This window comes from Rhododendron vialii, chromosome 11a (assembly GCF_030253575.1).
Source record: "Rhododendron vialii isolate Sample 1 chromosome 11a, ASM3025357v1".
Taxonomy (NCBI): Eukaryota; Viridiplantae; Streptophyta; class Magnoliopsida; order Ericales; family Ericaceae; genus Rhododendron; species Rhododendron vialii.
Genome location: NC_080567.1, coordinates 26,198,198 through 26,210,468, shown reverse-complemented (window position 1 = coordinate 26,210,468; position 12,271 = coordinate 26,198,198). Strand labels below are relative to the sequence as shown.

General features: G+C 36.9%; 1 protein-coding gene across 1 annotated transcript; it reads left to right on the top strand.

Moving 5' to 3' along the window:
- The first annotated feature begins 2,057 nt into the window (after nucleotides 1-2,057).
- Nucleotides 2,058-5,663, top strand: LOC131306572 (laccase-14-like). The gene is made up of 6 exons (XM_058332890.1): nucleotides 2,058-2,229; nucleotides 2,650-2,801; nucleotides 3,653-3,897; nucleotides 3,987-4,115; nucleotides 4,266-5,207; nucleotides 5,324-5,663. The coding sequence occupies exons 1-6, from the start codon at nucleotides 2,125-2,127 to the stop codon at nucleotides 5,452-5,454; spliced, it is 1,704 nt and encodes a 567-aa protein (XP_058188873.1). The 5' UTR covers nucleotides 2,058-2,124; the 3' UTR covers nucleotides 5,455-5,663.
- The last annotated feature ends 6,608 nt before the right edge of the window (nucleotides 5,664-12,271 follow it).

Sequence of the window (12,271 nt, the reverse complement as noted above, 5' to 3'; positions counted from 1 at the left end):
GATAGATAGAGCACTTCCTAAACAGCTAAACTCATTTGAGAATCAAAGGCTCTGCAGCCAATGGAATATCTCAAATAGAGCCCTTGGGAATGCTATTCCCATAGAGATAAGGAGGTTTCTGAAATCTTGTTTTGACGGCAGAGAAACGTGTACAATCTATTCTGAACCGTTCATATTGACAATTAATATTTGTTCAGATCTGTTGAATACTCTTACTGAGAAAAGTATATTCTTATCAGTGAAAATATTAAAACAAATCTGGACAATTAAAAACGTTACCTGACGGTTGCGATCACTTAGGCTGCAAACCTGGATTGTAGACAAGCCATTTCCCTCCAATTTATAATTGTTTTTGGCCAAAATGATAAATAGGTGATATTATAGATCTAAGAAATAATACATTAAGAGGAAACTTCATCCTTAAACAAGCGATAAAAAAAAATCAAACAATAGGGGACTTAGTACAAAGACTACACCCAACTTCAACTAAACCCCTGCTCCAAACAAATGAAGCATTGCTGAAACAACCAAAAATACCCACACAAGGGTGAAGAAGCCCCACGAACGGGGAAAAGTTTCACACATGAGACACCAAAGAAAAGAACCAAAAAAAAAAAAAATAATGGACAAAGTCCGCCGTATTAGAGCAGACTTCATCTGCCAACCTAGATCTCCCACTCTGGCGTACTACAAAAAAAAATAAGCGATACTAACAAAACAGTTGTCACTAAAATTTTTTAGCAACACATTTTTAGTGACAGCTCAGTGACAATTTTTTCGTCACTGTAGCTCAAATTTTTTTTTTTTTATAGTGAAGAATGCCTCCAGCGATCACGATTTGCAAAGCACTACATTCAACAGTCGTTGGACTATATGGCGGAAGAGGCAGAGGAGGGTGGTAGACGGTGGTTTGGAGAGGAGGAGGATGTGGGTGAAGGGGGAAGAAGAAAAAACCTCTGAAATCTAGGATCAGGAGATTGAAAAAAAAAACCGGACGAAGTGAAGAAATCTTTCCCCTCTCATCACCCATTGGGATGTAGAACCCTAGGGGAGGGCAAAGAAGAAGATAGGAGGCGGCGGCTTCTTTAATTAGGTTAGAGAGAGAGAGAGAGAGAGAGAGAGTGCACGCACTGCGAGAGCCCAATTTATAGTTTGTCACATACTCATAGTGATAATCTTACTAATTAAGGATTTTACGTGGTTGTTCCATTACGTATGATGATTTCAAAACGAGCGTCGAACAAGATAAAAATAACAGCTTGGTTAAATTAACCCCCATAGCAAAAAAAATTAAGCACAAGTTTGTTTGGAAATTTTGCCCCGGAAGGCTAAAACAAGTTTCGGGAAGCTGAAATGCCAGGGTTTCAGAAATTGGTATTTCATAAAATCTTAAGCAAAAAGTGCAAAAAGCAAATTTTGTCCTTATTCATCACAGGCAGATGAATATGGGTTGTGATTTTGGATATGAATGATTCTTAGGTAGTGCGGTAGTTCTTTTCTCAGTAGAGTTTCACTAAGCAAAAAGTGACAAAGCAAATTTGTTCTTATTCAAATTTTTTTTCGTGTTTTTAAGTTTTGTGTCAATTTTTTTGTGAATTATTGATTCGTCTCGACGGGAGAAATGGGAAAACCCAATTTTTTTTTTAACTTTTACCCAAATATTTTGAAGAAATATCCATTTTTAAGTTAAAAAATATCACTTTTTGCATTTTTTTTAACTTAAAAATGGATATTTATTTGGGTACAACTAAGAATTCAAAATACACATTTTAAATCCGAAATACTTTTGTTGGACCATATATAGACTTTTCTCTTCCCAAAGAACATACATGTAACATTATGGAAAATGCATGGGCGTAAAAATAATACGTACCTCTCAGTTAAAAGTAAAAACTATGCTGAAATAACTTTATTTATCTATCTTTCTAAACTTATTACCATTCATTACATCAGAAATATTTTTCAAAGATGGATACCATATAAAGGCTTTGAAACTACATACTGTTAGAATCTAGTGACTGTAGTGGTTCAGTGGGCAAAATCAAGGCTTATATAAAGGCCTTCTGAGGATGGCTGTGATCACCGTATAAGCTATCAGTTTTTAGAAGTAGCGAGGGGGTAAAAATGGAGTTGACGAAAAGTTTGAAGTTGGAGCTCTTAGGGTTTTTCCTTTTGAATGTGTTTGTCCTTTCCATGGCTAAAACGACAGTCCGTCCCATCAACTGGGTTGTGAGTACTAACTTACTACTCCATGATAGTTTCCTCATCTTCTTCTATCGCTTCTGAGGAGACGATAGGGAATTATACTCTCGTGTCCTTAGTTGAATTTGTCTTGCTGTTTTAAATATTTTGACAGACGTATGATCGTGTCTTGGGATTTACTTTGTTTGGAGATTTAAGAAAATTAATAGTGATGCTGCAAATGCATTACAAAACATAGAGATAGCTAGAGATATTTAGAGACAGATGGCACGAGAGACAAACAGAAGAGTCTTTCTGGAAATACTTTGATGTGGTGAATTTTGATTGGTGATCATAGAAGCAAAGTCCATCTTTCCGGAAATACAATAATAGATTTTTATTGATTTCCAGTTATAGAGCATGAGATTTTATTTATTTAACGTTAGTTAATTAATTTGGTGAGTGCAGCTGAATGAAACAACATATACAAGGCTATGTAGCTCAAAGAAGATCTTGACAGTCAATGGATTGTTTCCAGGGCCTACTTTGTATGTCCGAAAGGGTGATAGGTTGGCTGTTAATGTTCAAAACCAAGGGAAATACAATGTCACCATTCATTGGTATTCCTCTCTCTCTCTCTCTCTCTCTCTCTCTCTCTCTCTCTCTCTCTCTGTATATATGGTAGATTTAGTTCGCTTAAAAAAATACACGACATGCAGTGACATCTTTAAAATTATCAAGGGTATTTTGGTCTAAAGTTTAAAACAGTAAAAGATCACGTCACGTGGTTGCACATAGAAAAAGTGTGACGTAAAAACAAAGATGGGAGGGAGAAAAGGAAAGAGAATAATACCAGGAGGAGAAATATTGAGGTTTCCTTGTATGGAATTTAGGAGTTAACTCCCGAAACTGTTATCAGGTGCTACTAATTTCTCAGGGGCGAGTTCATAGAGAGCTCCGACTGTTTTAATTGAGACCCCCGTATGTAGATGGTGAAATTGATCCCTTAAAATTAGTCGAAGTTCGTGTAAACTGGCTCGAAGATATATATGTATAAACTAGTTCAGTTTCACTACCAATCACATTCCCGGTCCTATTTTGATGATCAAAACAATTCATTTCTTACACCATGACATTTTAACTCATACTGCAAAAATCAACACAATCAGATATCGGTGACCGCTAATTTAAATCGTACAATTTTAGTTCAAATCTGTGTCAAACTTCTAAATTAAAAATTGGGTGATTTTATCAAACACTTATTGATATCGGATTGAGCTGATTTCCGCATGTGAAGTTAAAATATAATATTTCAAGAGATTATCCGTTCTAATCATCAAAATAAGATCAGAAACATGGTGGACATTTCCATCCACTTTTAAAGATGAGTCAACAAAAAAAAAATGAAATCTAAAAAAATGTAGTTCTACAAACTAATATTGTGGTTTTGGGAAATATGTGATGTATATAGGCACGGAGTAAAGCAGCCAGGAAATCCATGGTCAGATGGGCCGGAGTATATTACACAATGTCCAATCAAACCGGGTGCAAATTTCACTTATGAGATCTTATTCTCAACCGAAGAAGGTACACTTTGGTGGCACGCTCACAGTGATTGGTCTCGAGCAACGGTCCATGGCCCCATTGTTGTATACCCTGAAATTGGAACAAGCTACCCTTTTCCCAAGCCTGATGCAGAGTTTTCTATTGTTTTGGGTATGTACCAACTCTCTCTCTCCAATGCTATGGACCTAGAAAAGCTTCATAGAAAAAATTTATATATTCTTGTATTTTTGTTGTCACAGCATCGTGGTTTAAGGGAGATGTAATGCAGATAATTGAAAGTGCACTTATAGGCGGAGGCGAAACAAACAAGTCAGATGCTCTCACCATTAATGGCCAACCGGGTGATCTATACAATTGTTCCAAATCCGGTATGCACATCAATTTAGTCTCAATCAGGACTTCAACAACTGAATTAATGTAGTGTCAACAACAATATTCTGAATAATAGTACTTCTCTATAAGCCATTATTGAGTTTGCGTGCTTATCCCAATAAATTAACACTATCCGAATGTTGCAGGGACGTTCCAAATACTGGTAAATTATGGAAAGAGTTATCTTCTTCGTGTCATCAACTCAATTATGAACGAAGAAGTGTTCTTTTCGGTGGCTCAGCATAATTTCACAGTCGTTGGAATGGATGGAGCATACATCAAACCCATAGGAACTAATTACATCTTCATAACCCCTGGACAAACCATGGACATCTTAATGACTGCAAACAAGTCCCCAAGCTACTATTACATGGCAGCTAGAGCCTATGTCGCTGTTGTATATGATAACACGACTACAACTGCGATCGTGAAATACATTGGAAATTATACACCCCCATCGACGCCAGCATTTCCTAGTAACCTTCCAAATTACACTGACATCAATGCTGTAACAAATTTCACCAAACTGATTAAGGCCCTGGCTAATGGGGACTATCCGATTAATGTCCCCCAAAAAGTTGATACCCAACTTTTCATTACGATTTCAGTGGGTTCGATTCCGTGCCCTAATGATTCATGTGACGGACCAAATGGGTCAAGGCTCGCTGCAAGCTTGAACAACGTAAGTTTTCAGACGCCTGCGGTTGATTTATTGCAAGCATATTATAGGCAAATCGGAGGGATTTACACGACCGACTTTCCAAGCGTGCCGCCTTACTTCTTCAATTTTACAGCTGATGAGATGCCTGATAACGTTTTAATACCATCGACGGGGACTAAAGTGAAAGTCTTGGAGTTTAATTCAAATGTGGAGATAGTATTTCAGGGGACTAATGTATTAAGTGCAGCTGAGAACCATCCAATGCATTTACATGGCTTTAGCTTTTATCATGTTGGATCTGGTTTTGGGAATTTTGATAATAATACAGATCCAAAAGGGTACAATTTGAAAGACCCACCTGAGATAAACACGGTTGGGGTGCCCAAGAATGGATGGGCTGCAGTCAGATTCAAAGCTGATAATCCAGGTAATACTTGGTACTTTGGCATTACGTGTAGGAATATTCAAACCTGTTAAATTTTTTTGGTTGGGATGAGATGAAAAAATGTTGATAACGAATGGATTTTCTTGACTTTATTGTAGGAGTGTGGTTCATGCATTGTCACTTAGAAAGACATTCTAGCTGGGGAATGGATATGGCATTTATTGTGAAGAACGGGACCACCAGAAAAACAAGCATTCGGAGGCCCCCGCGTTACTTGAACCCTTGCTAATCAATTTCTCCGATCTGAGAAAGCTTGCTAGTAATCCAATTTGGAAAAAGCCATGTTTAGGTTGGGAATAATTCTCACCACGTGGCGGTGGTCAAAGACTAAGTAATAATTTTCCAATATAAATAAAGGAATTAGCATATTACATATTACATATTCAGCGTTGTTGTTTATAATATAATAAAAAACGCAATTAAGAAAAAGAAGAAGAATTCTTGGTGTGATTTTTGTTTAAAGGACATTATATTTGTTGTAGCTTGCTAGGATGTGCTTGTTTTATTTTATTTTGTTTGCTAAGCAAGATGTGCTTGTTTGTATCCTGCGGTGGCATTTCTGTGACTTCATGAATGTTTGATTCATTTGAAGGTTTGTAACTCACCGGGAATTAAGTTAGGAGCTCGAATCTCACACCTGCGTGTGGGTGTTATTACAGCACAGAAGCTCCACGTAATTAAAACGCTGAGTAGTAAAAGAAGCAAACATTCACATAGTTCCAAAAGATTTGTTATCTAGTCAAATATTCTTCATGCATGAATTAGAAGCACGCAAGGTTCCTAAAGATGTACAATAGGGATAGAATTAAAGTATTATACAAGAGTCATTGAATTAATAATTGACTAACTGGGATAACAAGTTGGGATATGGAAAACAAAGCTCGCGGTAATTGGCCGCATAATTATTTTGAGAAACGTTTGCTCAAAGTTGAAGATCGTCTAAACCTCGACAATGTTTGGCGCAACTCATATTGGCCCTCGTTTATGGGTCAGTCCATATTTCAAGAACTCCAACCTAATATAAAAACACACCATTAAGGAGAGGCTCATACTTTCCTACCTAGACTTGCAAGTAAATAAAAATGAATCATACTCCTTAATGGGAATTAAGGGGCAGTTTTTGGACTGGCCCGTAATACTTTTTGGAATATATGGAAACTGGAAAGGAAAGGAGAAAAAAGAAAAAATATTAAAGAAAGAAAGTGTGAGGATAATGCAAGGAAAAATCTCTTAGTTCTCTATCCTTTGTTACCCTATTTTCTTCTCATTTCCTTTTCAAACCAAATGATGGGGCAGATTTTTCAAGTTTCCTTTTTTTTTTTTTTGGAATATTATTTTTTGTTTCCTTTCTTTCAAATAAGTTCGAAACAAAACCTTTGGGATGGGTGTAGGTTGGAATATGGTTTATGGTATTTAATCCCTTCCCATTCCTTGTCTGATAAAAAGACTAGAGCTGAAGCGGTAAAAATCCAAGAGGCGTCAGACCCAGAAAAAAGGAACCCTGCTATGAAACAGACCATAGCCACCGACGGGCACGCGGGGCCCACTTTGGTTCCCGCACGGATGATCCGAGTTGTTTAAATAAAAGTAATTTCAGGAGCCAAAAACTTGGCCACCATATTTCCAAAAAATTAAGACATACACAATAAAACATATTGTCCCGTCTCTAATGTAAAGCCTTAAAATGAAAGGAAAAATTGGACTTGTAAATGAAGAAGAAATGCTGGATGTAATTGTACCTTTTCCACACACAAATTGCTGTCTTCTGAATCATCATGCAACTCTAAAGTTAATCATAATGAAAGAAAATATAAAGTATTGTATATAAACAAAACAAAATTAAATAGGTAAGACGAAATTAGAAAAATATGGACGAGCAGTGATTAATTACTACTAGTTTGTATAAACAAAACAAAGACTAATAACAAGATAAATAAATACTTTAAAAAAACCCCAAAAAAAAAAAAAAACAAACAAACCCACCATGTCTTAGCACTCGGCTAGCTAGGAGTCAAAATTGTTGAAGTGAGATAGTTGATTCTTTATTCTGGGTGAAATGCCAAACCCACTAAAATTGACTACTCTAACAATGGAGTGATTATTCTATTCTGCGTTCTTGGAATTACCATTATGTTCGTTTTGGAGTTTGAGGAAGTTTTTTGGGATAATGAGTGGAGAGAAATAAATAGAGAAATGAGAGTTAAAATTTATTGGAGACCGTGCGTAAAGAGAAAAGTTTGGATCTAGAGTCCCTAAACGAACATGGCCGAACGAAGAGTAATGAATAGTTCCTCCCGTCTATGGTCCAAGATGGAATATATAAGAAGAGAAGAATTAATGAAAATGATCCCCTTTGTCATTTCTTTCATAAAACGCACACACATATACATCTCATGGATTAATATACAAGCCGCCCATTAAGTTTCGGTAGTTGTGTCTAAAATTGCTTCTCCTTTCGGTAGTTGGACCACACAAATCAAGAATAGTTTGGGCTTTTTCAGTAGCTAGCTTAATATGGACTTGGACATCTGACATGATATTTTCCAGATCAAAGATTGCGTTTTCTTTTTCGTCTTCTGTGAACAAGAGAGGAAACCAAACAACTAAAATCGCCCATTGGAAAACCCTGCCAAATCTGCTGTAAGGAGATCCGTCACTTCATCTGGAGGGGTCCTCATGGACACCATAAGTACGTCTTGGTTGGTTTATATAGCCTAGCCAACTTGTCCGCCGCTCTTGAAGGGTATGCTCCAAATTGCTTTCAGTCATCTCCTTGATTGCCTTCCATAAATGGAGAAAGCTAACAACATTAATATTACACTTCATACTAGAGAAATAGCTAAATTGCACTACTTACTTTTGAAGAATATATAAATTCTCATTCTAGGTCCTTATTTTTAGGGCCATTTTTAAGTACTTAATTGGCAATTGTTGCATTCCACCATGGAGCCTCATGCGCCAGATGGCCTTTTTCTCAAGGGAATTGCTCAGCTGCGGTTACTAACTTGACTAAACCGACAAAAAACCAATAGTTCATGGACTGAATTGCGTAAATATGAAGTTTAGTAACCAAAGTGAGAGTTGAGTAATGCTGCAAAAATGGGAATTTGTGCTAAAGAAAAGGTTTGGCAAACACCAACTAAATCACTCCATCCCAACCTTTTTTTTTTTCCCCCGGTCAAAAGGAAATTCCCATCACAACCTTTGAGTTATCAGTATGCCTTCATTTCTAAGCAAGAAGTTCGAGCTCATGGAGGCCTATCGAATATTCCTTATTAACTCTACATCCTTTTTGGTTAACTCCTGCATAACACGGGTTATATGCTACCACAATTTTTGGTTAACTGGGTGCATAGCATGGGTTAATGTCACTCAAGTGGGAATGATTCTACCACACTTTGTTCTCTCTATCTCTTCTTTTTTTCAAATCTATGATGTTTTAAATTTGAATAATGATCCCGCATCAGTAATTTAAACTGTGACTATGTACTCTTTTGCAAATTTCTGTAAACATTTACCATGATTTGTTTCTATATTATCATTGAGTTTAATTACTGGTTTTGTATTTTTACATTTTGAAGCTTGATTTATTTTTAAGCCCATAAAGTGTATTTTGCGATAACAGTTGGGTTTTGCCAATTGTGATCAGTAAATGGTACCGTAGTCAACATACAGTGAATTTAAATAGCTGGCGATAAGTGTCTTCAGGCATGAGCACTACACTTGTTAGTTTGGTTATGTGCTTATTCAAGTTAACCAGTGGATTGGAATTTTGCAAATGGAACCTTAGCCTTCAAGAGGTTAGAGGAACATCAAAACTAGATAATTTGTTGAATACCAGTTTCGAATGATGCTTTTTGGTGCAGGTATGCACTGGTCTTTCTTAAAAGGCACACATCCATCATTGATAATATAATATTTAATAGCCGCCCATAAGTTTCGGAAGATGTTTATAAGCGTGTCAAAACTTGTTTCACCTTTTGAAAATGCTAAGCACCTGTTTTCTCCTTTTACAGCTAATTGGACTATACAAATCAAGAATAGTTTGGGCTTTTCAGTAGCATAAGATGGACTTGGACATCTGATATGATGTTTTCAAAACCAAAGATTGCCTTTCTTTATTGTTTTTTTGTGAACAAGAAAGGAAATCAAACAATTATCTCTTGGGTTCCATTTGGAAGAATCTAAGTCCCCCGAAGGTGGAAATCTTTGCGTGGCTAGCTATAAAGGAGAAAGTGGCAACCCGCTCTTTGCTTCTAAGCAGAAATTTGTTACATAAAGTCCACCAAGCTCTCTGCCCTCTCTGTGCCGAATACATTGAAACACACCAACATTTGTTTTTCCACTGCAGATTCTCTTGGGCTGTATGGTCAATAATTATAAAATGGTGGGATGTCAAATGGGTGTGCCCTTATACGGTTCTAGACTTAGCTAATTGGTGGTTCAGTCATGGGTTCCACAATCTGGAAAGACACATATGGGAAGCATGTTTCTTTGCTACTTTGTGGTCTTTATGGTTGGTTCGGAATGATTACGTTTTTAATAATGCATTAACTCAGGCTTGGGAGGTGGGGAACCTAATCAAAACAAGGGTCGCAATGTGGATGAAGGCAAAATTCGATATCAAAGTGTACTATGTGGAGGATTTTAAGGTGTTTTAGATGGTATTCGGAAAGTAAAATTGTAACATAATCCGTTGGGTCGTCTTTCAACCTTTTGTTGGAAGATTTGTTTTGTTTTTCTTATGATTGTGCTGGTTGTCTTTGGCTCCTTGAGCAAAGATATTTTGTCCTCGATGTACCCCTTCGAGATATATAAAATCATTCCGAGAAAAAAAAAAATCGCCCATTAGAAACCCAATCCAAATCTGCTAGAAGGAGAGGTTTTTCGCTTCATCCGGATGGGGAACTCATGGACACCATAAGTTCGTCTTGGTTGGTTTCCAGCCTTACTAATTTGTCGGCCACTTTGTTGCCTTCTTGAAGGGTGTGCTCCAAATTGCTTCCAGTCATCTCTGTGATTGCCTTTCATAGATGGAGAAAGCTAACGACATTCCACTAAATAGCTAAATTACACCACTTTCTTATGAAGAATGAACAAATTCTCATTTTAGTTCCTTATTTTTAATTAGGACCACGTTTAAGTACTTGGCAATTGTTGTATGTTTGAACATGGAGCCTCATGCACCACATGGCCTTTTCTCATAAGCGAATTGATCAACTGTGGTTACCAACTTGACTACCCCTTTCCAGAAACCTTCTTAAAAAATAAGTACTTATTTTAGAACTTCTCAAAAAAAAAAAAAGAAGGGTCATTCCACAAAACCCAAGTAAAAAGTTTATTTCATATTTTCAAACTAAAAAATAATGTAAATGAAAAAAAAAATCAATTTTTTTGCACCGTATTAAAAATCTCAATGAGATCTATCAAACAAGATCCATATTGATAAGAAAATTATTTGCGTACATGATTTTTGAGCTTGAAATTGCCTTCTTAAAAAATAAGGAGTTGTGCTATGAGTAATGAGTGCCGAGGAGGGAAATCGTACCGACGGCTGCGCCGGGCCGTCTTTGGCCACTGGACAGCCGATCTAAGCCGTCCAAAAATTCTATAAAAAAAAGACCAAGGGGGCCTTCGCGGGAATCAACCGCATCCGAGGCGTGTAGGATGCTTGATCTGAGCACCCCTTTTTCGTGTGTAATCATATACACACGAAAAAGGGGTGCTCAGATCAAGCATCCTACACGCCTCAGATGTTGTTGATTCCCGTGTACGCCCCCTCGGGTTTTTTTTTTATAAGTTTTGGACGGCTTGGATCGGCCGTCCGGTGGCCGGAGACGGCCCGACGTGGCCCATCGGTACATTTCCCTCCCCGGTGCCCATTGGTACCTATATAAATTCTGAAAAAATAAGTACCTTCTTCTTATTTTAGTGGAACAAGTCTTATTATTGAACAAAAAATAAGTTCTTATTCGGTTTCTGGAACGGGGTAAATCAACAAAAAAACCAATAGTTCATGGGCCGAATTGCGTAAATATGAAGTTGAATAACCAAAGTGAGAGTTGATTAATGCTGCAAGTTAAGGGTGCCAAAATAGAATTTGTGCTAAAGAAAAGGTTTGGTGAACTCCAACTAAATCACTCCATCACAAGGATTCACAACCTTTGAGTTATCAGCACGTACGACTTTATTATAAACTAGCTAGAGATTTGAAGTTCGAGCTCATGGAGGCCTATCGAACATCCAATAATAAAAAAGTGCTTTCACTAAGCTACATTTTGAATTCGTCTATGATTTTGATCAATTGAGCCAACCCAGTTGGCATGCATCGTTCTTGCAATAAGCAAATTAAAGAAGAATCTAAATTAATCTGTCATTTTGATAAGTTTCCTGCCCCTATTGCGTGATCGCTAAGGTAATCAAAGGTGAACCCAATAGTAAAATTTTGATTCATTAATCAATATTCGTACATTTCCCTTTACTTTTACATTTGCAGAAAAAAAAAAGAAAAAGAAAAAAAGAGAGACTATTTTTTTCACGAACAAGACTACGGTCACAGCATGCAATTCGCGGTGATCGTCCACCGCAAGTCAAAAAAATACAGAAAATATTCATAAATTTTAAAATAATATTTTATGGGACCCTGTAAAAAATCAGCTCCAACGGATATCGGTAGATTTTTTTTTGAATTTATAGGGACGAAACTGCAAAATTAAACAGTTTCGTTCCTACGCATTGCGAAAATTATACCTACCGATATCCATTGGAGCTGATTTTTTACAAGGTCCCATAAAATATTATTTTAAAATTTTTGAATATTTTTCTGTATTTTTTAGGGCCCGGAGTGGACCTCAAAAGGCGTGGGGTGGACCGGTCACCGCATGGAATGCGGTGACCCTAGACTTTCTGTTTTTTCACATTGATAATGTCAAATCACCATGATTACTGCGAGCCACTGGGTTCCGAGAAAATGCTTGGCCAAAAGAATGAAACTAATTAAAAAACATTCAATGAATTGGATACAGATAAGCTTTTAACGTGACTAA

Bases quoted from the DNA above. Each gene is read 5' to 3' on its own strand.
- LOC131306572 (XM_058332890.1), top strand. From the start codon at position 2,125: ATGGAGTTGACGAAAAGTTTGAAGTTGGAGCTCTTAGGGTTTTTCCTT. The intron at 2,802-3,652 runs GTATTCCTCTCT...TGATGTATATAG, and splicing joins TACAATGTCACCATTCATTG to GCACGGAGTAAAGCAGCCAG. The intron at 3,898-3,986 runs GTATGTACCAAC...TTGTTGTCACAG, and splicing joins AGAGTTTTCTATTGTTTTGG to CATCGTGGTTTAAGGGAGAT.